The following is a 27,275-nucleotide window of genomic DNA, read 5'->3' as shown; positions in this document are numbered from 1 at the left end:
TGCTACTCTGCAAACTACTGTCAGAGGTGTCATTGGATATCTGACGCCTGATATTGACCCTTGACTTCTGACTCACCCTCCAATTGGGTCAACCACGATGTCCCTGGGTCGGTCAAGATTCTCCCAGATCAGAACAGTACGCATGCTCCCGTCTGCATTAGATACCTCGATACGATCTGTACCTGATCTCACACACGCACACACACACACACACGCACACAAGCACTCACACAATTAATTATTGTTTGTACAACAAATTACTCAATAAAGACTAGTCAAAAAAGACTTCCTGGTAGTCTATAGCTGACATGATACACAGTGGTACAAGCTTCAGTTTGTACCACTACCCTATAGTAATTTAAATCTAGAACACGTGTACAGTTAAGGTTTCTTACCTGCATCGGTCCAGTAAAGTTTGTTGGTCACCCAGTCAATAGCCAGACCGGCTGGACTTTCCAGACTGGTGTCCACCACCACCTGACACACACAATAACAACTAATTTCAATACAATACAGTAACTTAATTGAAATACTCCCCCATAGCAAAAGAAGGTCAAATAGCTGTAAAATGAACTGTGATACCAGACTCTCATCAATAGGTGGCGACATTTGGTTAAAAATAAAGTGCCTGGGACCTTAATCAATACTCTGATCTCATCAGCTAAAATGATTCACCCAAACAATTGTATCTTACCAAGGATTAGACCAAACATCCAACACTATAACACTAAACTGTTTTCTTCTCAATTACTAGCTATTTTACTTTAAATGATCTTAATGGGTGGTTGTCTCACTTACTTTAGTTGAATACACCTTCCATTGTACAGTAAGTGGTTCTGGATAGGAGCATCTGCTAAATTACTAACTAATATGGGAAATAATATTGGGAAGAACTGACCTCCTGCCTTGAGCCGTCCCATTGGGCCCGGTTGATGGAGTCGGTGGTGACGTCAGTCCAATAGATGAAGCCCTCCTCGGCATGCCAGTCCAGTGCCACGGCGTTGCGTACGTCGGCCAGCGGGATGACATCATCCGACATGTCCTCGGTGTCGAAGCTGATTCGTCGGATGTCCGTCCTTCGGGCAAAAAGCAGGAACTTGTCAAGACCTGATCAAAGACCAAAGGTCTTCTGTCAGTGCTCTAGGTTTACCAACAGAGTCATCACAACACACCAACATACACCAAGGCTCTGTTCCAATTATCCACACTAGCGTACCCCTTAGGATTAAGCAATGAATTGGGCATTCTAGTGTGAACAATTGGAACCTGACTAAACTAACACATGCTATTAAAGGGCAATTCTGCCACCTTTCAACCTCATATACGTTACCTCCAGCACCAAACCAGTGTCTATATATATGAAAACAGCTAGATAAGAAGCTAGATAAGAAGAAAGGACCTAAAATATAAAAATAAATGCTACTCTGTGACTTCACAGGGTAGGATTAAAAGTAAGAAAAACGAACTTCTAGCAATGTTTTAACTAAATTTCTTATATAAAACGCAAAAATATGCCGTTTTCACATATGTAGACACTGGTATTGTGCTGGGGATAATGAAAATTAGGTTTAAAAGTGGTGGAGTTGCCCTTTAACATCAGCTAACTGGACTGAAAATGTACTTAGCAAACATTGAGTTTATATTTAGAATGAAGCAATACCTAAATGAACACAAAAATAATAACAACTCTAAATAATCACATTGAAATGTCAACAAATATTCTAGCATTCTACCTAGAGTGTGGTCATGTAGGCAAGTAAGTATACTCACTCAGGGCACAGTTATGCTGGTCCACTTTCTTGAAGCCCGTGGGGCAGTCGCAGGTATAGGTCTTGTTGCCAGGGAGACAGAGGTGGCTGCAGCCCCCGTTGTTGGTCCCACATCGGTTACGCCCACCTGGAGAAGAGGGGGAGAGGTTAGAAGCACTCTGTGAGTGAGTGTCCTGGTGTGTTACTGACTAACAGAGTGCACCTGTGGGTGGTGTGTGTGTGTTTGTATGTGTGTGTGAGTGCGTTTGTATGTGCACAGAGAAGCATGTGTGTGTATTAGATTGGATGTGCGTTCATGCATGCGTATCAGTGTGTGTTTGTGTCTGACTGACCTGCGGGCTGTCTCTGCGGGTGCAGTGTGTGTATATCCATTGGGAAGTGCAGCTTGTTTCTGATGATCTCCTGGTTCTTGCCTGTGAACTTGTTGGCACTGTTGATGCTCTTCGTGTGCCAGTCTGTCCAGTAAAGGCTATCCTCAAATACCGTGATGGCAAATGGATGGGGCAAGCCTGGATGGAGAGAGTTAGACAGAGAGAGTTAGACAGAGAGAGAAATAGACAAATATATGTATTTAAAGAAGCATATGTTGTCCTTATTACTGAAACACAAGAATAGCATTGGAACATTCTCATTGACCCTTTAAAGGAATTAGACCAAGTGGTATAGAATGAGGGGGGGGTTACATGATTTCAAACAACAAGCACCCATTGGAGCAGCAACAAAATCAACACACAGCCACACACAAATCCCAAAACAGTTCCTCCACAAACTAAAACAAAACACCAAATAAAACCAATCTGGAGTAAAGGAACAATTATCTTCAAAGCAAAATAGCACAAAGTTGGACAAGATCTGCTTCCTCACGCCATCAAATGAGAACGAGTTAATGTTGTTGTCTTTTCATTTGTGTCCCCTATTGTATTCAGCCTTAATCAGAGCTGGTTGGAGTTAGCCTGTTTCTTATTAGCCACTCGCTAATGACATAAGCTATGGAAGTTAAATGCTAGCTCTATAGATTTCTTCTGAGAAGAAGTCCCTGTTTGACTACTTGAAGAAAGGAGGGAGGGATTGATCAAAGAAAGGAAGGAAGGGAACAATGATTTGGTCGTTTAAATAGGGCCACAGTCTTGGTGAAGAACATATGTGGAACACTTCCATACCATTGTCCCTCTATTCAATCATTAGCCCAGCTGAAGTGGCCCTATTGGCCAAATTGCCTACATTTTTGGCGCAGCACAGAGAACCTCAGAGAGTGCTGAATACGCTCAACTGCTGGATGGAAAGAACATCGTTTTCAACTTGTTTATTTCTGTTGGTGGTGCACAGTTTGTGGTGAGCTTGCTGCCATAAAGGTCTTACACAGGTCTAGTATTTTATACCAGTGTTTTACAGTGGGGTGTAAATGAAGAGGGGTGAAAGACCAAACCTGGGGAGAGAGGAGAAGATATTATCTAACTCTTAATGTAAACGAATACTCAGATACATACTTAAAGTATCATACCCCTCAGAAAAAAAACGAAAAAACATTAGCTTCAGGGAAAGATTGGTATTTTTCACTCTCTCTCTCCTGTTTCTCCATCTGTCTATCTTTTTCTTTAGGTCTCCAGGTGTGTGTAAGATGATACTTGGTGTGTGTGTTACTGATGTTATCTTCAAGGAGACACATGGTTAGACATGAGTGTGAAGGGGAGTCCGAGTTGGGTTGACACTCTCCTCTCTCTTTCAAGGGCAGATAGCAGGAACACTGGTGGTATGTGGGTCTACTCTCTCTTTTCTGTCTCTGGTCTAAGGGATAGCTGGGCCAGCAGCTGTAAGGCAACAGGGAATCTTCCATAGGGGTCTGCCCACACACATGTAACCTCTCCCCTCTCTGTCCCCACTCTTCTCCTTATCTCCCTCACTCGCTCTATTGTGTCCTTCCCCTACCTACTTTTCACCCCACCTCCAAAAAAGCCCACATTTCTATCCCTCTCTGTCCCCACAACATCCCTTGCTATACCCCCCTCTCCTATTGTCTCCTTTACTGCCCACCCCCACCTCGCCCCCGAAGGTGCACAGGTGTGCTCAGAGGATAAGGGTGTCACCCACATCACTCACTAGATACCATGACAAAGAACTGGTATGTCTCCAAATGTTTCTCAAACGACCACACACACAGAGATGCGCACATGCACACAAAAAAGGCATGCATGCGTTCACACACACACACACACACACAGGCACACACACACAGGCATACACACACATAGGCACACACACACAGGCATACACACACAGGCATACACACACAGGCATACACACACAGGCATACACACACACAGGCACGTGTCCCATTTGTTCTGCCTGTTGTCTGAGCAAACAGAGGGCCTAGTGGAGGTACAGGGCCAATTACAGGTTTTTATCCCGAGAGCACACATCAATAAAGGCTGCTCACACAGGGCTGGACGGGTACCCTCTACACCCCTGTCCTCCTCCTCCTATCACCCCTCACGCACCCCTCCTCCTCTAATCAAACACTCACACAGGGCAGTGGGTAACCCTCCCTTTCCTCTCCTAAAAGACATTCCTTCTATTCTCCCCCCACTAATGCCACTTCTTCTTGTTTTTAGCTGATAGGAGTTGAACCAGTTGTGGTTGTTTGCGGTAATAGCCCATCCACGACAAGGATCGCCGAGTTGTGTGTTCCGTGATGCCGTTCTGCACACCACTGTTGTACTGCACCATTCTTTGTCAGTTTGTGGCTTGCCTGTTAGCTTGCACGATTATTGCCATTGTCCTGTGACCTCTCTCATCACAAGCTGTTAGACGGAAGTTTTTTGTTTGTTGCACCATTCTCAGTAAACTCTAGACACTGTCGAGCGTGAAATGCCCAGGAGGGCGTTTGTTTCTGAGATAACTGGATCCAGCGCACCTTGCACCGAAGATCATACCACGCTCAAAGTTGCTTAGGCCACTCATTTTTCCTATTCTAACGTGTTAAATAATTAAGACAGACAAATGACTCAAGAGGGAGCCAGAGATCAAGATAGCCTAACCAGAAGACAAAAACCTGTTCCCGACTCTCCTCCTTCAGCTACTGCTGGCCTATGCAGATTCTACCGTTAAGCTCCTGAAGTTGCCGGTAATAGGCTACACCAGGGGTCGGTAACCTTTTCCATTTGGAGCGCCAAGTTATATTACCATTTCGAACCGATCTGCGTGCCAGTTACGATTTTCAAATGCACATGTTCATGGAACAGTTTCATTTCATTTATAATAAAGTCTTCGTATCTCAAAATCATTATCATGTGTTTGATCAAAATTCTACAAGTAAATTCTATTGCCATTGCCAACTCTGTAAAAATATCCTACATAAAGCCAAAAAATAAAAACATTGCAGCCTGCAGGTAGAAAACATCCTGTATAAATCCCATATTGGCTATGCATTGTATCAACTATCAACTTTGTCTGGACTGAAGCTTGCACTAAAAAACTCTTCTGGGCCCTCCGAGTTTTCTGCGCCAGTGAGCTCCGGACAGACACAGCTGTAGGCTATTTGCGCAACGGATAAGTAATCAAATCACATGCGCCGAATACAACAGGTGTTACCGAGTCAATGTGCGAAGGGTAGAGGTTAGTCGAGGTAATTTGTAAAGTGACTATGCATAGATAACAATCAGCGAGCAGCTGTGTTAATAGTCCGGGTGACCATTTGATTAACTGTTCAGCAATCTTATGGCTTGGGGGTATAAGCTGTAGACAAGGAGCCTTTTGGTCCTAGACTTGGCACTCGGTACTGCTTGCTGTGTGGTAGCAGAGAGAATAGTCTATGACTTGGGTGACTGTAGTCTTTGACAATTTTTTGGCCCTTTCTCTGACACCGCCTAGTATATAGGTCCTGGATGTCAAGAAGCTTGGCCCCAGTGATGTACTGGGCCGTATGCACTACCCTCTGTCGTGCCTTACGGTCAGATGCAGAGCAGTGGCCATACCAGGGAGTGATGCAACTGGTCAGGATGCTCTCGATGGTGCAGCTGTAGAAATCTTTGAGGATCTGGAGGCCCATGCCAAATCTTTTCAGTCTCTTGTTGTCGTGCCCTCTTCACAACTGTCTTGGTTCGGACCATGACATTTTGTTGGTGATGTGGACACCAAGAAACTTGAAACTCTCAACCCTCTCCACTACAGCCCTGTCGATGTTAATGGTGGCCTGTTAGCACCTCTTTTTTTTATAGTCCACGATCAGCTCCTTTGTCTTGCTCACATTGAGGGAGTTGTTGTTGTCTCTTATCTCCACCCTATAGGCTGTCTCATCGTTGTCGGTGATCAGGCCTACCGCTGTTGTGTCGTCAGCAAACTTAATGATGCTGTTGGAGTTGTGATTGGCCACGTAGTCGTGGGTGAATAGGTAGTACAGGAGGGGATTAAGCACGCACCCCTGAGAGGCCCCAGTGTTGAGGATCAGCGTAGCAGATGTGTTGTTGCCTACCCTTACCACCTGTGTTGAGGCCTGTCAGGAAGTCCTGGATCCAGTTGCAGAGGGAGGTGTTTAGTCACAGGGTCCTTAGTTTAGAGATAAGCTTTGTGGTAGGCCTATTTTATGACATTTCCACCGGATCAGAGCACAACATTTTTTCCCCCTTTCACAACAAGTAGAGAATGGAGTGGTTATCGAAAGAGAGCTTGAAATATTTTTTAAATAGGCTACGTTGAGGAACTATTGTAATTCTCAATGGATATAAAAACTGACTTTGTTTACTTGCTGTTTGAGGTGAAGAAAAAAAATACTTTGAGAAGATCCACAGTGGTGGTGAGTTAAGACAATCAGAAATACTATCAGATCCCCAAATGGGCACATTTATAGGACTACATTCGTAGTCTAGTCTATGCATAATCAGGAGTGCGTCCTTACTCAACATTGACCGGAGCCTTACAAATAAAATGCAATGAATAAATTGACAACTCGGAAATTGAATAAACCAAAACTTGTTCCTCACAAGTGTAGCCTAGGTTTTGCAGTCCGCAAACAACGTGTCCACTCCGACAATGAGAATGGTAAAAGTGGTAAAATATTGAATGCATTATTAACAGAAATGACCTTAACAAAACAAACATTGTAGATTAGAAAGTATGGGAATTAACGGTAAATGTACTACTGGTGATACTGGTGTGCCATCATGATTAGCCCACTGAGACATGCAAAATTCAGACAGGTGACTCGTGTGCCATCAGAAATATATATATATATATATATATATATATATATATATATATATATATATATATATATATATATATATATATATATATATATTTGCTACTGCTTGACTAAAAAAATCTTGGTCGACAAAAAGCCTATCGACAGTCATGCCTGCATACATATTTTGTACGGATGACCCCAGCGAGAATCTAACCTACAGTCCTTGGCGTTGCTAACTAAGCCATACAGGACCAGGTTGTGACAACAAGCAAACATACCCATCTATCGCCTCTGTTTTTAGATGGACACTGAGGAGGACCTCCACTCCAGTCTCCCTTTGTTACGACCGTGTGCTCTTCTACACCGCTTCAAGACTGTTTGATTTGCCTCTGCAGAGCTGGAATTCTCTCTGCCCAGTTGGAATATCAAGTGGAATTGTGGCTGTGGTGAAGCCAATGACTATGTCCCAAATCACGCCCTATTCCCTACATTGTCCACTACTTTTGACCAGATTCCTATTGGGGGAATTAGGGTGCCCTATATAGGGAATATGGTGCCATTTGGGACAAAGCTCATGGCTCCCGCTCTCCCCATAAACAGAGGGTAGCTCAGCTTTGATTTCCAGATCGGGTGAGCCAGCAACGCTAGGCCCAATCAGCAGGCTGGGGGGAGGGTGAAGTGTGTCGGGAGTGGTGATGATCCACCAAACACTGATCTGCACTTGTCATAATGTCTCCCACGGTCTTTCACACACACACACACACACACACACACACACACACACACACACACACACACACACACACACACACACACACACACACACACACACACACACACACACACACACACACACACACACACACACACACACACACACACACACACACACACACACACACACACACTTCGTTCCTAGTCACAATATTTATGCATTCATTGCTGTGTGGATGTGAGTGTGCTGTTTTTTTTGTACAATTTAATGGAAATTATTGATTAATTCCACAAGGTATGACAGAGGAGCACTAGTTTTCCTCATCTATATCATTGCTGTTTGAACTGTCTGATTGCTAATTTATTTTTGTATTTATTTATTTCCACCAAAGAAAACAAGTGATTGACAACAATACAGATTTTTTAAATGTTTTTTAAATAATGTGTGTGCAGGTGTGGTTGGAAGCCCAAGGGCTTATATGAAAACCACACCACAAAAAAAACTATATACAATACATAAGTAAAAAAAAAAAGGTTTGTTAAAACTATTTATAAATGTATAAATTAATTGATCAGTAATCATGAAAATAAAAAAATATATATTTGTTTTGTGTGTATGTGTGTGTGTATGAGAGTGTGTGTGTGACTAAGTAATTTGGTTCATCAGTCTTTACTTGAAGTTAGCTATTGAGGGATGATGATGTTTTGGCAATGTGAAGATAAGAATCCCAGAGTATGTTACCTCTATATCTGATAAAGAATTGACTGTGAGGTGTGGCAGTGGGGAGGGTGAAGGTTATTGCAGTGTCTTGCATTATATAGATGGATTTTAGAATTAACCTGGAAGAATCCATTGAAGGCTTTAGGTTTGGGAGGTATGACTATTTGTAGAAAATAAGTGCAGAATTGGTGTACATTAATGTTGTAAATAGACAAGATATAGAGTATATTAACAAAGGTGCAGAGGAGTAATTTGTGTAGGTAGGAGCAATGTTCCCTCTAAGCTGCGTGCGTGCGTGGGCGCAGAAGAAATATGAGCCTGCGCAGAGAAGCACGAGATTCAACTTCACTTCAACTTCGCTCTACTGTGGGAATTGTTATCGAATCTATGCAATATTAGCCACTTTCAATGTAATATACAGAAATAAAACGATCTACACAAGATTTTGTATACAAAACTAACTGTACAAGAGATTTTCTTGTAGGCAGAGTGCATTGGAGTAGGATTCTACTGCATTGACAGGCAAGACTCGGGCCTATACTCTACACAGACCAGTGTGCCATAACCAATCAGAGCTGCAGTAGGCCTACATGCAAATAACCATATGTATATGGATCTGTGCAATTCACTTTGAACTGGACTGTGTTTAGGCTACAGTATGAGTAGATGCGATTGTTTTGAGATCAGTGAGAGCTGCATGTGAGAGCTGCATGTAGCCACATGTTCACATTTGTTCATATTCTTTGCAAGTGAGTGAGTTATTACCCCAGTTATAGCTAATTTCTAGTCAACAATTTGGGAGTGGTTGCTTCCAACAAGAGCACAAAATGTGTGCATTTTTAGCCATCTAGTCAGGTAAAGAGCTTTTTTATGTCTTAAAGGGGAAGTGTTGTATTTCGAGAAGGTCTTAAATAATAATATAATAATAATAATATATGCCATTTAGCAGACGCTTTTATCCAAAGCGACTTACAGTCATGTGTGCATACATTCTACGTATGGGTGGTCCCGGGGGATCGAACCCACTACCCTGGCGTTACAAGCGCCATGCTCTACCAACTGAGCTACAGAAGGACCAATGAGATAAGTACCCAATAGGCAGAACGTAGCATAATTTGTCTGATTCTTTGTAATAATGGTATGGGAATAATAATGAATTTTATTTTGTAGAGTGGTTTCTTCCATCAAACATTTTCAGTCCCCTTCTTGTCTGAAGGAGAAGTGGATAAGCAGGTTAATGTCAAGCCCTGCATGTTTTTTTTTTCTCCAAAAGTCTCATGGAATGTAGGCATTGAACACGACACATTGGCTGGTACTGTAGGCTGAATGATAGAACAGCTATTTCCATGTTAAAATGTTATGGGGTGCATTTTTCTCCATAGTTTTTTAAGGTAGGCCTACATTATGATCAAATAGCCACAGTAGCCTACTTGACTACTTAAAACTGTAACTTAAAGTGGGCACAACCTCAGTGTTCACACTAAGCGTGTGCAGGGCGTGGCACAACATTTTCACAACTTTCAAATGTGCGCTCAGTGCCGAAACAAATTTGAGGGAACATTGGGTAGGAGGCATATGTACTTGCCCAGACAATATTACATACATAAGATATGGGTAAATTAATCTATTGTATAAAGTTAGGAAGCAAGCCTGAAGAACCAAATCACTAATCTTTCTGATGATACCAACAGATTTTATCACTTTGGATCAGACAAATTGAATATGATCTTTCCAGAATAACTTTCATCAATTAGAACTCAGAGGAATTTAGTGGATGTGACTGGTTCCATTTAATTCACACACATTTGTTTTTTTTACTAAATGTATTATTCTTACTAGTGAATACAATAAAGTTGGGATTTCTTTTTACATTTAAAGATAATTTGTTTATCTGGAACCATTCAGTGAATATGACATTATTAATTAGTGAGATAAAATGATTTTGTGATAAAATCAAATTGGTATAATCAGCAAAGAAAATGGGAAGTACAGTAGAAAACACAGCAGCAAGGTCATTGACATAGATTAGAAATAACAGGTCTAATTATTCAACCATGTGGCACGGCACGCCACAGGATATCATGGACCTGGTAGATGCAAAGCTCAATGCTTAACCAAATTGTTCTCTATCATAAACTTAACTATATAGCCAATTACATGTATAATCATGAAAACCGTATTAATGCAATTTAGAAAGTAATATTTCATGATCAACCGTGTCAAACACTTTGGATACATTTTTTAAAAATGCAGAGAGCGTATTCATTGTTGTTCAGGGCTGTAAAGATTTGATCCACAATGATGACGATTTATGTTTTTTAGTTCAGTTATTATTCATAATTGTCAGTTACACGATTATATTATTATTGTGCCTGCCCTACTCCGCTATACTTTCTCTTTTCTGTACCAGCTGCTAAGGCCACTTTCTATCACTATCAATTTCAAGCTTCTGCCTCCAACCCAGGGAAACACTTATCCAACCTCCATAACCCTCTTTGCAAACAACTTTGAAAACAAAAGGCTGACGACGTTCACTACTCATTCATGAGCCCAAGGATCCCACTCACACAGAACTACCTTAGGCCTTGACCTCTTTCTTGCCTCTCTCCGGATGAAATCCTGCGACTAGCTCAGTTGGTAGAGCATGGCGCTTGTAACGCCAGGGTAGTGGGTTCGATTCCCGGGACCACCCATACGTAGAATGTATGCACACATGACTGTAAGTCGCTTTGGATAAAAGCGTCCGCTAAATGGCATATAATAATGATATGTGGCCGCCCAACAACCTACCCACTTGACCCAATCCCCTCCTCCCTTCTCCAGACCATCTCTGGAGATATTTTCCCATTCACAACTTCCCTCATCAACTCATCCCTGACCACTGGCTGCTTCCCCTCTGACTTCAAAATGGCCAGTCGCTTTCCTCCTTAAAAAACCAACACTTGAGCACTGACTTCAAACTACAGACCGGTATCCATTCTATCTTTTGTTTCCAAAACACTTGAGCATGCTGTCTCTGACCAACTCTCTTGTTATCTCTTTCAGAACGATCTTCTTGACCCTAACCAGTCAGGTTTCAAAACGGCTCATTTACCTGAGATCACTCTCCTCTATGTCACAGAGGCTCTCTGCTATGCCAAAGCTGACTCTCTCTTCTCTGTTCAAATTCGCCTAGATCTATCTGCTGCCTTTGACACTGTGAACCATCAGATCCTCCTCTCCAACCTCTCAGGGTTGGGCGTCTCAGGCTCTGCACACTCCTGGATTGCATCCGACCTGGCAGACGTGGTGACGTGGAGAGGATCTGTTTATGCACCAAGTGCTCTCACTTCTGGTTTCCCGCAGGGCTCAGCTCTAGGCCCTCTCCTCTTTTCTCTATACACCAAGTCACTTGGCTTACTCATATCCTCACATCTCTCCTATCATTGTTATGCGGATGACAACTCAAATACTCTTCCCTTACCCCCCTTCTGACATCCAGGTGGCGACACGCATCTATGCGTGCCTGGCAGATATCTCAGCTTGGACGTTGGTACCTGTATTATTTTTTATTTTAGTTTATTAGGTAAATATTTTCTTAATTCTTTCTTGAACTGGTTACAGGGCTTGTAAGTAAGCATTTCACGGTAAGGTCTACACCTGTTTTATTCAGTGCATTTGACAAATAAAGTTTGATTGGATTTGTGAGTGTGTGTGTGTATGAATGGTGGGTAACAACCCAATTGCACATTAGATGACGCTTTGGCAGTATGGATGAGCCTAGTATGTTGATATTTATTGCTTACTGCATATGTTTTTACTAAACAATATATGATTAGTTCACAGTATACACTTTTATTAAGCTGTAGGCAAGAACAATTTCGAACATGGCCTGTGTGTGTGTGTGTCTGTGTTTGGTTCCCTGGTGTCCTTACCTTGGCTGATGACGGCCTTACGGTTCCGTCCGTCAAGGTCAGCTCTTTCGATGACATGATGCTTGGCGTCCACCCAGTACATACGGTGCCCGGCGTAGTCGATGGTCAGCCCGTTGGGCCAGAACAAGTGGGTGTCGGCGATGACGCGGCGGTTGGAGCCATCCATGTTGGCATACTCGATACGAGGAGTGTTACCCCAGTCCGTCCAGTAGATCTTACTGATGGGGTGGAAAAAAGTCAGGGAAACTTAGGGTTAGGTTGTCATTGTCCAACAAAAAGATAGGTCACAAATCATAGGACAAACACCATTCAGACCTGGGATCAAATAGTACTTGTTTTCTTTTAAATAATTTAGCTGCTCTATATCACGTTTTCCTGGCGCAATGGAACCAATGCAGTAGTCCCATAAGTGCAAACCCCGCCCATCTGTTACCCCATGCAGGCTTATCAAACTACGTTCAACGTGATTTCCATGTGGAGTGGAAAAACATCAACAAATAGGGAACTGACAGTTCTCAGTGTAGCTAGCTAACATGCTAACCTTAGCGAGCTGTTTTGCTAACCTTGTTTTTTTTACTACACCGTATTAAACTTCACCACAGATGGAAACAAGTATCTTTGATCTCGCCATCTATTGTTATATGCACATTTTTGGCATCTTCCACAACAGACAAGCATTTGTTTACATTGTAATGGACACAGTGTAACATTTGATAAGCAGGCTTCGGCAGAGGTACAGCAAAGCCAAGTCAGCCCGTGCTCATGGTTCTCACAGGTGAAGTTAAATGATAGGCTATAATGATTTTGCTCATGATGCACGTTGCATCAGACACGAAACACCAATACAAATGTAACAACCGCACAACAAAATACTAAAACAAGTTCCTTGAATTTTCCTTCGTGGTTGCCTGTTCATTATAGGACAGACACTGGTGGTTTAGCTGCACCAATCAAAGCAGTGAAGCATGTTGTGAAGCTAGACTTTAGTGGTCAAATGCAATAATATCAAAATTATACCATTTATAAAATGGTCATGTATATACACTGCTCAAAAAAATAAAGGGAACACTTAAACAACACAATGTAACTCCAAGTCAATCAAACTTCTGTGAAATCAAACTGTCCACTTAGGAAGCAACACTGATTGACAATAAATTTCACATTCTGTTGTGCAAATGGAATGGACAACAGGTGGAAATTATAGGTAATTAGCAAGACACTCCCAATAAAGGAGTGGTTCTGCAGGTGGTGACCACAGACCACTTCTCAGTTCTTATGCTTCCTGGCTGATGTTTTGGTCACTTTTGAATGCTGGTGGTGCTTTCACTCTAGGGGTAGCATGAGACGGAGTCTACAACCCACACAAGTGGCTCAGTGCAGTTAACTCTAAGGAACTTATCCTCTGCAGCACATGTAACTCTGGGTCTTCCTTTCCTGTGGCGGTCCTCATGAAAGCCAGTTTCATCATAGCGCTTCAAGGTTTTTGCGACTGAACTCGAAGAAACTTTCAAAGTTCTTGAAATGTTCCACGTTGAATGACCTTCATGTCTTAAAGTAATGACGGACTGTCGTTTCTCTGCTTATTTGAGCTGTTCTTGCCATAACATGGACTTGGTCTTTTACCAAATAGGGCTATCTTCTCTATACCACCCCTACGTTATCACAACACAACTGATGGACTCAAACACATTAAGAAGGAAATAAATTCCACAAATTAACTTTTAGCAAGGCACACCTGTTAATTGAAATGCATTCCAGGTGACTACCTCATGAAGCTGGTTGAGAGAATGCCAAGATTGTGCAAAGCTGTCATCAAGGCAAAGGGTGGCTGCTTTGAAGAATCTCAAATAGAAAATAGATTTAGATTTGTTCAACACTTTTTTTGTTACTACGTGACTCCATGTGTTATTTCATAGTTTTGATGTCTTCATTATTATTCTACAATGTAGAAAATAGCAAAAATAAAGGAAAACCCTGGAATGAGTAGGTGTGTCCAAACTTTTGACTGATACTGTATATATGCAGACTAGCAAATAAATAAGCGAAACATTTACAAAATAAGCAATGGATTATGTTAATTTTCTAGTAAAAACGTTTGCACCGCCTAATTTAATTTTATCCATGGCTCAAGTGTAGGCTACAGTGAAAAGCTGTTTGGCTCAGTTGTGACTTCAAGAGGAAGAACCTTTCAGGTTTATTAGCACATCATATAATAGAGGAAACACAAGGCATCCCCCACAATATCATACTTTGACTAAAATGATGACTTCTTGACTTCAATTGTTGTGCAACAAGTCTATCACATTGCCATCCGTTTTGTCACCAAAGCCCCATACACAACCCACCATTGCGACCGGTACGCTCTCGTTGGTTGGCCAAACCCACTGGCTACAGGTAATCTACAAGTCTCTACTAGGTAAAGCGCCGCCTTATCTCAGCTCACTGGTCACCATAGCAGCACCCACTCGTAGCACGCGCTCCAGCAGGTATATCTCACTGGTCACCCACAAAGCCAATTCCTCCATTGGTCGTCTTTCCTTCCAGTTCTCTGCTGCCCATGACTGGAACGAATTGCAAAAATCTCTGAAGCTGGAGACTCACATCTCCCTCACTAGCTTTAAGCACCAGCTGTCAGAGCAGCTTACAGATCACTGCACCTGTACATAGCCCATCTGTAAACAGCCCATCCATCTACCTACCTCATCCCCATACTGGTATTTATTTATTTATTTTGCTCCTTTGCACCCTCTACTTGCACATTCATCTTCTGCCGATCTACCATTCCAGTGTTTAATTGCTATATTGTAATTACTTTGCCACCATGGCCTATTTATTTCCTTAACTTACCTCATTTGCACTCACTGTATATAGACTTTTTGTTTTATTTTGTTCTACTGTATTATTGACTATATGTTTTGTTTATTCCATGTGTAACTCTGTGTGGTTGTATGTGTCGAATTGCTGCGCTTTATCTTGGCCAGGTTGCATTTGCAAATGAGAACTTGTTCTCATCTATCCTACCTGGTTAAATAAAGGTGAAATAAATAAAATAAAAAACATCATGGGTAAGCTCTTTGTTGAAAAAAAGTGAATTTCCACATGTGGTACTGTAAGGCCGAGATAAAAGTGAAATCTGCTCTTAGGTAAATAGTTGTTCCAGATATAAAGTGCCAGAGTCTAGCATCTAATCCCAAGATCAAGTCCCTGGTTTATTTTCCATCAACATGAAAACTCAAGGCTGCTACTGCAACCAGCAGAGCATTTCATAAGCAAGGAAAGAAATTCAGACCTGCCAACGATTAGCAGTTTCACTTTAGTGCTGCACCCCTAGCCCCGGACCCCATGACAGTGCATGTGCGACACTCACACTGCTCAAATCATAGGCAAATGCACATTTTTTTTTGCCTAATAATGATATGGCAGAAGACTGGCTCAGTAGGAATGGTAGGCTATAGACTGCTATGGGTACTTGGTAATTGACTGCTCTTCAGTAGCTAACTAGAAATACATTTAAAGTTGCACTACGCATAAATCGCTCCACCATTTCCTGGTTGCTAAAATTGTAATAGTTCACCAAATTTCCATTTATGTGACAAAATAAGCTGGTATAGTGCAGAGAATCACTGTACCCTCTAAACCGCTGTGAAATATATTTTCCATAATCACAAATATTGTTGTTTCATCTGTTTGAAGCTGGTGTACATCGCCGAAGGTAAAAGACGCAAAAACAAGACTTAAGAACGGGAAGCATAGAAGTAGCACACATAGAAAAGATATACCGCTTAGACTTGCCTTCAAGTAGAATGATAGATCTATAACTCACATCTCTATGTGAATTTGGTCAGGTCGCCCAAAAAGTTACATATCGCCACTTTAAATGTACAATCAGGGCTCTCCTTAGGCTTTTCTGACCAGATCGTGCTGATGTAGGCCTAAGTTTGAGTAGGAGAGAGGTCTGGAAGTTGTGAAGTTGGAGAAGGAAATTGGAGCATTTCGCTTCTTTTTTTTCCTTTCTTTTTTTTTTTTTTTTACCTGTAACTGCCATTTACTGAAACCTTAAATTATATTAAACAATGCAGCCAGCAAAGTAGTCTAGTGTGTGATCCTTTAAATTAAATTCAGGTGGTCTCAATGACTCTTTCAAATTTTTCTAGCTTAAATTTAGGGGTAATGATCATTCTAATTCATAGGTATCTTAATGTGGAAACTCTAATAGAAATGTAAACTGGCTTCTTCTTAATTTGTAGCTAACTACCTGTTTTGTATTGACACATTAGTTAATAACCTATCTAAGAAATAATATTGGTTAAGTGCTTAACTAACACATACAATTTCGGAAAATGTATTTGGCAAACAGTCCGTTCTCAATTTACCTCACACATCAGTGGTATCAACAGACGAGTGGAGAGCTGCCAACCAGCTGCAGGGAGGAAAATAGTACTACGACTACGGGGGGGCGGGAGTGGAGAGCTAGAGATTTTTTCTTCTCGTCCGAGTCCTGTGATTGGTTCAGCTCCAACTTCAGACGGTTGAGTTAAAAACCACAATGTGCTCAGAAGTCTATTTTGGTGTATTTTAGGGTCATTTTTTGTACCAGCGTACTTTGACCTGATATTGCGTGTATGGTACACAAAATGCATGCAGGTTGGTAGGTAGGGATAGAGAAGAGAAAGAGAGAGATCCTACTTACCCCTCTATAGGGTGCAGTGCGATGGCTCGGGGTTTCTCCATGCTCTGCCATAGGAGGACCTTGCGGTGGGTTCCATCCAGATTGGCCACCTCAATACGGGATGTCCCTGAGTCAGTCCAGTATAGTTTGTCATGGATCCAGTCTATAGCCAGACCACCTAGAGGGAGAGACCAGGGTCATGTTCATTAGGTACCAAACAGAGGAAAATGGACTGAAACATGAAGGGACTGTCTTGACTTGTCCAATTAAAAACACAATTTTTAGTTTTCTATTGCAAAGGTTTTAAAACATGTTATGTTGCATGCCCTAATAAACACAACCCGGCAAGTCAACAGATGGTCAATTTATGTGGCAAAATAATTTGGGTAAAAGTGTAGAAGCTAAATTCACATTTGGGATTAGAGGGTGGCAGGTAGCCTAGAGGTTAGAGCGTTGGGCCAGTAACCGAAAGATTGGTAGTTCGAATTCCTGAGCCGACTAGGTGAAACATCTGTTGATCTGCCCTTGAGCAAGGCACTTAACCCTAATTGCTCCATTAACCCTAATTGCTCCAGGGTTGCCATCAATAATAGCCGATTCCTGGCCATGATCCCACTCTCTGAGGGTGTCTCAGGGGGAGTGGGATATGCAAAAAAAACACATTTCCATTTCACACCACACACTACTTGACCTTTTTGGATTAGAAAATGCCATCCATTTGTCTTCATCAGCATGGCCAGATTGTGTTGACTCGTCATTTGTACATTCTATGTTGATACATGTTCTGACTGTAGTAAAACCATGTGTGGTCGTAGTTATAACTGGGCTTTCCTTTACATAATTGTGAGTGCACAGAATGTAGCATGAGCACTTGTGATTGTATCCATGCTGGTGGAAACCACCTGCTATGCATTCTACTGTGTGTGTTTTGACTAGAGTTAGACCATAAATGGTCATGTGCATACCTGGACTCTCTAAGCCAGTGGAAACCACTTCCTCCACATTGCTCCCGTTTAGGTTAGCCTTCATGATGCGATCGAGCGTGACATCAGACCAGAAGACCAGCTCCTGGTTGTGGTGGAAGTCCAGAGCGATGGCATTTTCCAGGTTGTTCAGCAGCAGAGTGTACTCTGATCGGTGGGGCAAAACCTGGCGGATATCTATACGGTTCGCAAACAGCAGCACTGGCTCAGGACCTAATGGAGGGGTATAGAGAGGAGGGAAAGGAAAGAGGGAGGGTAGTGACAAGAAAAATGAGGGGTTAAGAGAGTGAGAGAAAGAGGAGAGGGTATGGAGTGCAAGGGAGAGAGGAAAAGACAGGAAAAACTCAGCTCTTGCAGGAAACTCCAGCCATCACTTTCAATAAGACCCAACATTAATATTAGTCAGTCAGTCAAGTACATCCCCTGGGCACTGGAACCCAAGCAGAGATGCTTGACCGGGGTTCACCAGTGATACACACCAGATTTGAGGGGTGCTGTATTGGTAATGTAGTGGACCCTAGCTCCACATCCATATCTAAATTTATAACAGACCAGGCCTGCATTTTAAATGGCTCCCTATTGCTTTATAGTAAACTACTGTAAGATATAAGGTGGCATTTGGGATGCGACCAAGCACTTGCTTTTCTGACCTTAAACCATGAGCTAACCTCAGCCACAGTCCAACTCCCCCAAGCTAAGCAAGGGATATGGTTACAATTAAATGCAGATGAAACATGTTTGCATGTTTTCAACACAACTATGACGCATATGGGTCACCCGCTACCCAGGGCAGAGTAGGGAAAATGGTTTTAACTCAATGCAGGCAAAACATGTTTAGGTAAACAACTTCCCCAGGTGCCCACAATCCCTCCACATGTTGAAGCCAAAGGTCTTAAATTGAAAGATTGTGAGTGAACTCACCCAGCGCCTTGCAGCTGCGCTTGTCAGGCCTCAGCTCATAGCCCTGCACACACCAGCACTGGAACCCTCCCTCTGTGTTGGTACAGCCCTGGCTGCAGTAGCCCTCCTCTGCACACTCATCCACATCTGGGAACGGTCCATATAGACAGGTGGTTGGGGGGGTAAGATAATATATGATGATGCGGCGTGTGTAAACACCTCAAATATATACATTTTCAATCAACTCATTATAAAATCAGCAGAGCTCATATACATTGAATTTTTTCAGTCTCTCATCGCAAGCGCACACACACACACACACACACACACACACACACACACACACACACACACACACACACACACACACACACACACACACACACACACACACACACACACACACACACACACACACACACACACACACACACACACACACACACACACACACACACACACACACACGGGGTGTAGTCTCACCCTGGCATGCCCTGCCATCCTCCATCAGTCTGTAGCCAGTATGACAGGTACACTGTACCAGACCTCTGGCCATCTGACATTTCTGAGAACAGCCTCCGTTATTCAGGTTACAGTTGCCATCGCTGGACCGCGGGCCTACACTCAAACACACACACTTGTTAGAGAGATGTTATGATGTGGAGCCTTACAGAAGTTTCCGAATAAGTCCCCAAACACACCCGGCACACCCACCCCACACCCTTCCCCTTATACAGTGAGACATAACTCACGGCAGTCCTGGTGAGGGTGTTCATCAGTCCCATCTCCACAGTCGCTGACCTCATTACAGACCTTCCTCTGGCCAATACAGCGGCCGTTACCACACAGAAACTGGTCTGGAGCACATGGAGGGGTGTCTGGTGGGGAGATAGATGGAGAAAGTTACAATGGCCTGGAAAAAAGCTGCGAAGAACAATGAACAACATCTGAAAACTCATTTGGCTGTGTCTCAAATGGCACCCCTTGGGTCCTGGTCAAAAGAAGTGCACTATATAGGGAATAGGGTACCATTTGGGGATGTAGCCTCTGACTTTTGAAGGATAGACACAAAAGGACTGTGGGGTAATGGTAACTGTTCTTTAGATTGACTGAATCTAGACTCCACCCTGGATGGGGTGATCATCCAAAATCAAATCAAACTTTATATGTCACATGCGCCAAATACTACAAATCAAAGCAATTCGTATAAGTCACATGCACCGAATAAAACAGGTGTAGACCTTACAGTGAAATGCTTACTTACGAGCCCCAAATCAATAATGCAGTTTAAAAAAATACCGATAAGAAAAAGAAATACAAGTAACAAGTAATTAAAGAGCAGCAGTAAAATAACAATATCGAGACTATATACAGGGGGGTACCGGTACAGAGTCAATGTGCAGGGGCACCGATTAGTTGAGGTAATATGTACATGAAGGTAGAGTTATTAAAGTGACTATACATAGATGACAACAACAGAGGGTAACAGCGGTGTAAAAGGGAGAGGCAATGCAAATAGCCTGAGGAGCCATTTGATTAGGTGTTCAGGAGTCTTATGGCTTGTAGAAGCTGTTTAGAAGCTTCTTGGACATAGACTTGGCACTCCAGTACCGCCTTCCATGCGGTAGCAGAGAGAACCGTCTATGGCTAGGGAGGCTGGAGTCTGACCATTCTTAGGACATTCCTCTGACACCTCCTGGTATAGAGGTCCTGGATGACAGGAAGCTTGACCTCAGTGATGTACTGGACCGTTTGCAGTATCCTCTATAGTGCCTTGATGACCGGAGGCAGAGCATTTGAAATACCAGGCAGTGATGCAATCAGTCTCTCGATGGTGCAAATGTAGAACCTTTTGAGGGTCTGAGGACACATGGAAAATCTTTTCAGTCTCCTGAGGGGGCATAGGTGTTGCCGTGCCCTCTTCACGACTCTCTTGGTGTGCTTGGACCATGTTAGTTTGTTGGTGATGTGGACACCAATGAACTTGAAGCTCTCAACCTGCTCCGCTGCAGCCCCGTCGATGAGAATGGGGGTGTTCTCGGTCCTCATTTTCCTGTAGTTCACAATCATCTCCTTTGTCTTGATCATGTTGAGGGAGAGGTTGTTGTCCTGGCACCACACGGCCAGGTCTCTGACCTCCCTCTGGCGGCCTCGTAGTTGTCAGGCATCGGCAAACTTAATGGTGGTGTTGGAGTCGTGCATGGCCGTGCAGTCATGAGTGAACAGGGAGTACAGGAGGGGACCGAGCACGCACCCCGGAGGGGCCCCTGTGTTGAGGATCAGCGTGGCGGATGTGTTGTCACCTACCCTTACCACCTGGGGTCGGCCCGTCAGGAAGTCCAGGATCCAGTTGCAGAGAGGTGTTTTGGCCCGGGGTCCTTAGTTTAGTGATGAGCTTTGAGGGCACTACAGTGTTGAACGCTGAGCTGTAGTCAATGAATAGCATTCTCACATAGGTGTTCCTTTTGTCCAGGTGGGAAAGGGCAGTGTGGAGTGCGATTGAGTCATCTGTGGATCTGTTGGTGTGGTATGCGAATTGGAGTGGGTCTAGGGTATCCGGGATGATGGTGTTGATGTGAGCCATGACCAGCCTTACAAAGCACTTCATGGCTACAGACGTTAGTGCTACAGGGCGGTAATCATTTAGGCAGGTTACCTTCGCTTCCTTGGGCAGAGGGACTATTGTGATCTGCATGAAACACGTAGGTATCTCCCCATTCAGGGAGAGGCTGAAAATGCCAGTGAAGACAATTGCCAGTTGGTCCACGCATGCTTTGAGTACACATCCTGGTAATTCGTCTGGCCCAGCGCCTTTGTGAATGTTGACCTGTTTAACTTCTTTGGGATAGGGGGCAGCATTTTCACTTTTGGATGAATAGCATGCCCAGAGTGAACTGCCTCCTACTCAGTCCCAGACGCTAATATATGCATGTTATTATTAGTATTGGATAGAAAACACTCTGAAGTTTCTAAAACTGTTTGAATGATGTCTGTAAGTATAACAGAACTCATATGGCAGGCCAAAACCTGAGAAAAAATCCAAACGAAGTGGGGAAATCTGAGGTTTGTAGTATTTGAACTCAGCCATATCGAATACACAGTGGGATATGGGTCAAGATGCACTTCCTAAGGATTCCACTAGATGTCATCCGTCTTTAGAAACTTGAATGAGGCTTCTACTGTGAAGTGGGACCGGATGAGAGCTCTTTGAGTCAGTGGTCTGGCAGAGTGTTACAGCCTCATGATGCGCGGTCACGAGAGAGTTAGCTTTCGTTCCATAGCTTTTCTACCGAAAATGGAATTCTCCCGGTTGGAACATTATTGAACTTTTATGATAAAAACATCCTAAAGATTGATTCTATACTTAGTTTGACAAGTTTCTTCGACATGTAATATAACTTTTTGAACGTTTCGTCTGACTGGACCAAATCGCACGTTTGGATATGTTTACCAAACGCCCTAACAAAAGAAGCTATTGGACATAAATGGACATAAATGATGGACATTATCAAACAAAACAAGCATTTATTGTGGAACTGTGATTCTTGGGATATATAGATGAGAATTCTCTTGATAGATAGTGTGGTCTACAGCTTACCTCAGGCGAGCAACACCTCGAGGCTTCTTTAATATTAGACATCGCAACCCAGCTGTTATTGACAAATAGACACATACAGAGGAAAAGGCAGGTCGGGTTGCCTTCTGAGAATCCGTAGGCGAGCGAGAGAACTCACACTGCCATCCGTTCTATTGGCTAACGTGCAATCATTAGAAAATAAAATTGATGACCTATGATTAAGATTATCCTACCAATAGGACATTAAAAACTGTAATATCATATGTTTCACCTAGTCGTGGCTAAACGACTACACAGATATTATAGAGCTGGCATGATTGTCCATGCACCGGCAGAACAGAGAAGAAGCTACGTCCAATGATTGCACGTTAGCCAGTAGAACGGATGGCAGTGTGAGTTCTCTGGCTCGCCTACGGATTCTCCAGAAGGCAGCCGACCTGCCTTTTCCTCTGTCTGTTCTTCACGCAAATGACCGGGCCTGTTCCCGGGTAAGGATTATCTCCTTCTCGTCGGATTCGTTAAAGGAAAAAGCTTATTCTAGTTCGAGGTGAGTAATCGCTGTTCTGATGTCCAGAAGTTATTTTCGGTCATAAGAGAAAGTAGCAGCAACATTTTGTACAAAATAAGTTTAAAAATAAGTTACAAACAACGCAAAAAAACGAACTGAATAGCACAGTTGGTTACGAGCATGTAAAACGTGCCAATATGCTTTCCCTCTGACAGTTTCCTCTCAAATTATGCTTTTCAGCAACTATAGGGTGCCTGTCTGAGGTGTAAGATTTAACTAAGTCCATGGAGCTCTTTCTTTCTTTTCACCCTTTTATTTAATTTTTACTGTCGAGATTAGATTGATGCCGATCTGCACACACGTACCAGTCTTCTCACAGTCATCTTCATCGCTGCCGTCAGAGCAGTCATCCTCTCCGTCACATCTCCATGACAACCTGACACAGCGTCCCGATGCACAGCGGAACTGATCCGCAGTACACATGGAGGTGGCTGGAGGGAGAGGACAGGTCGGTTAGACACACACACGTACACAATCTACATACATTATGTACACAAACACACATATATATACACACACAAGCAGATACTTACTGCAGTTCTTCTCATCTGATTGGTCATCACAGTCAAACTCCCCGTCACACCTCCAGCCAGCGTTGATGCACATACCACTGCTGCACATGAACTCCACAGAACGACAAGGCTGGTGGGAGGCTGCAGGACACACACAACCAGTACGGTGAGATAAAATGAAAATGCTTTTGGAACTTTAATCATCCCTGCCAGTGTAAAACAATTTATCTGAAGGTAATATCTGGTAAAACAAAGATGCTTTTACAGGGACAAAACAGAAATAAACATTTGGGGCAGGACATGCATGTTTCAAAAGAATCAAACATATCTATCCAAGACCAAACGAACCCACATACACTTTTATTAATGATCTAACAATAAGAGCCTGTTCACATGAGGTTGAAGGGCTGAGGGAAGAAGATAAGGACAGAGAGGTGAGGAATGAATAAATCGAGGGAGAGTAAAAAAAAGAGATAAAGCGTGAGAGAACAAGTGCTGTAGAACACCGTGTCTGCATGTGTCTGTGTGCAGTGTTATCAGTTACACAAGAGAAGGGAACAGGGCCAATAGCACAGAAGAGAGGGAGAGAAGAATAAAGCAGTGCTGTGTGTGATGAGGGGATGATCAAAACACCAGGTGGTGGGAGAGAAATACACAAACACACACACATATATACACATATATATATATATAAATGTGTATATATATATATATATAAATATACACACACACACACACACACATATATACACATATATATATATATAAATGTGTATATATATATATATATATATATATATATATATATATATATATATATATACACACACACACACACACACACACACACACACACACACACACACACACACACACACACACACACACACACACACACACACACACACACACACACACACACACACACACACACACACACACACACACACACACACACACACACACACACACACACACACACATATATATAGAAGCAGTGCGGCACACATATATAAATAGAGTTGAAGTTGGAAGTTTACATACACTTAGGTTGGAGTCATCACAGTTTTGGCAAGTCGGTTAGGACATCTACTTTGTGCATGACACATGTACCTTTTCCAACAATTGTTAACAGACAGATTATTTCACTTATAATTCACTGTCTCACAATTCCAGTGGGTCAGAAGTTTACATACACTAAGTTGACTGTGCCTTTAAACAGCTTGGAAATGTCCAGAAAATGATGTCATGGCTTTAGATGCTCCTGGTAGGCTGATTGACATAGTTTGAGTCAATTGGAGGTGTAACTGTGGATGAATTTCAAGGCCTACCTTCAAACTCAGTGCCTCATAGGAAAAGCAAAAGAAATCAGCCAAGACCTCAGAAATAAAATGGTAGACATCCACAAGTCTGGTTCATCCTTGGGAGTAATTTCCAAATGCCTGAAGGTACCACGCTCATATGTACAAACAATAGTACGCAAGTATAAACACCATGGGACCACGCAGCCGTCATACCGCTCAGGAAGGAGACACGTTCTGTCTCCTAGAGATGAACGTACTCTGGTGCGAAAAGTGCAAGTCAATGCCAGATCAACAGCAAAGGACCTTGTAGACATGCACAAAAGTATCTATATCTGCAGTAAACAAGTCCTATATCGACATAACCTGAAAGGCCGCTCAGCAAGGAAGAAGCCACTGCTCCAAAACCGCCATAAAAAAGCCAGACTACGGTTTGCAACTGCATATGGGGCCAAAAATCATACTTTTTGGAGAAATGTTCTCTGGTCTGATGAAACAAAAATAGAACTGTTTGGCCATAATGACCATCGTTATGTTTGGAGGAAAAAATGGGAAGGCTTGCAAGCCGAAGAACTCCATCCCAACCGTGACACACAGGGGTGGCAGCATCATGTTGTGGGGGAGCTTTGCTGCAGGACAGACTTGGTGCACTTCGCAAAATAGATTGCATCATGAGGGTGGAGAATTGTGTGAATATATTGAAGCAACATCTCAAGACATCAGTCAGGAAGTTAAAGCTTGGTCGGAAATGGTTCTTCCAAATGGACAATTACCCCAAGCATACTTCCAAAGTTGTGGCAAAATGGCTTAAGGACAACAAAGTCAAGGTGTTAGAGTGGCCATCACAAAGCCCTGACCTCAATCCTATAGAACATTTGTGGGCAGAACTGAAAAAGCATGTGCGAGGATGCCTCGAAACCTGACTCAGTTACACCAGCTCTGCCAGGAGGAATGGGCCAAAATTCACCCAACTTATTGTGGGAAGCTTGTGGACGGCTACCCAAATCACTTGATCCAAGTCAAACAATTTAAAGGCAATGCTACCAAATACTAAATGAGTGTGTAAACTTCTGACCCACTGGGAATGTGATGAAATAAATAAAAGCTGAAATAAATCATTCTCTCTACTATTTTTCTGACTACTATTTTTCCTAACCGAACTAAGACAGGGAGCGGGTGAACAGGCAGTGGTTCGGGTGGTTGATGTCCTTGATGATCTTTATGGCCTTCCTGTAACATCGGGTGGTGTAGGTTTTTAGTTACCAGGTGGTGATACAGACCGCCAGGATGCTGACAAACCGATTAAATGTCAGGAATTGTGAAAAACAGTTGAAATGTATTTAGCTAAGGTGCATGTAAACTTATATCTATCTATATATATATATATATATATATTATATACAAAGAGATATATATATAGATATAAATATATATATCTATATAGAGATATATATATAGATATATATATATATCTATATATATCTATATATATCTATATCTATATCTATATATCTATATATCTATCTATATATATATATCTATCTATATCTATCTATATCTATCTATCTATCTATCTATCTATCTATCTATCTATCTATCTATCTATCTATCTATCTATCTATCTATCTATCTATCTATCTATCTATCTATCTATCTATATATATATATATATATATATATATACACTGCTCCAAAATATAAAGGGAACACTAAAATAACACATCCTAGATCTGAATGAATGAAATATTCTTATTAAACACTTTTTTCTTTACATAGTTGAATGTGCTGACAACAAAATCACACAAAAATGATCAATGGAAATCAAATGTATCAACCCATGGAGGTCTGGATTTGGAGTCACACTCAAAATTAAAGTGGAAAACCACACTACAGGCTGATCCAACTTTGATGTAATGTCCTTAAAACAAGTCCAAATGAGGCTCAGTGCCTGTATGACCTCCCTACAATGCCTGGGCATGCTCCTGATGAGGTCTCCTGAGGGATCTCCTCCCAGAGCTGGACTAAAGCATCCGCCAACTCCTGGACAGTCTGTGGTGCAACGTGGCGTTGGTGGAAGGAGCGAGACATGATGTCCCAGATGTGCTCAATTGGATTCAGGTCTGGGGAACGGGCGGGCCAGTCCATAGCATCAATGCTTTCCTCTTGCAGGAACTGCTGACACACTCCATCCACATGAGGTCTAGCATTGTCTTGCATTAGGAGGAACCCAGGGCCAACCGCACCAACATATGGTCTCACAAGGGGTCTGAGGATCTCATCTTGGTACCTAATGGCAGTCAGGCTACCACTGGCGAGCACATGGAGGGCTGTGCGGCCCCCCAAAGAAATGCCACCCCACACCATGACTGACCCACTGCCAAACAGGTCATGCTGGAGGATGTTGCAGGCAGCAGAACGTTCTCCACGGCGTCTCCAGACTCTGTCACGTCTGTCACATGTGTTGAGCT

General features: G+C 42.6%; 1 protein-coding gene across 4 annotated transcripts in view; it reads right to left on the bottom strand.

Moving 5' to 3' along the window:
• lrp4 (low density lipoprotein receptor-related protein 4) overlaps positions 1 to 27,275 on the bottom strand; it is a 242,510-nt gene that overhangs the window by 37,322 nt on the left and 177,913 nt on the right. For all 4 annotated transcript variants that reach the window (XM_046346503.1, XM_046346501.1, XM_046346502.1 and 1 more), the window contains 13 exons: positions 23,528 to 23,647; positions 23,300 to 23,425; positions 19,602 to 19,727; positions 19,333 to 19,467; positions 18,871 to 18,996; positions 17,932 to 18,162; positions 16,988 to 17,144; positions 12,298 to 12,515; positions 2,102 to 2,278; positions 1,771 to 1,896; positions 899 to 1,107; positions 396 to 477; positions 77 to 182 (listed from right to left, as the gene is read on the bottom strand). In XM_046346503.1, coding sequence (XP_046202459.1) covers positions 77 to 182; positions 396 to 477; positions 899 to 1,107; positions 1,771 to 1,896; positions 2,102 to 2,278; positions 12,298 to 12,515; positions 16,988 to 17,144; positions 17,932 to 18,162; positions 18,871 to 18,996; positions 19,333 to 19,467; positions 19,602 to 19,727; positions 23,300 to 23,425; positions 23,528 to 23,647 — 1,939 coding nt within the window. The remainder of the gene's footprint in view (positions 1 to 76; positions 183 to 395; positions 478 to 898; positions 1,108 to 1,770; positions 1,897 to 2,101; positions 2,279 to 12,297; positions 12,516 to 16,987; positions 17,145 to 17,931; positions 18,163 to 18,870; positions 18,997 to 19,332; positions 19,468 to 19,601; positions 19,728 to 23,299; positions 23,426 to 23,527; positions 23,648 to 27,275) is intronic.

Source organism: Oncorhynchus gorbuscha, linkage group LG04 (genome assembly GCF_021184085.1).
Source record: "Oncorhynchus gorbuscha isolate QuinsamMale2020 ecotype Even-year linkage group LG04, OgorEven_v1.0, whole genome shotgun sequence".
Lineage (NCBI taxonomy): Eukaryota > Metazoa > Chordata > Actinopteri > Salmoniformes > Salmonidae > Oncorhynchus > Oncorhynchus gorbuscha.
Note: the sequence above shows the minus strand (reverse complement) of the source record. Positions and strands in the feature narration are given on the sequence as shown.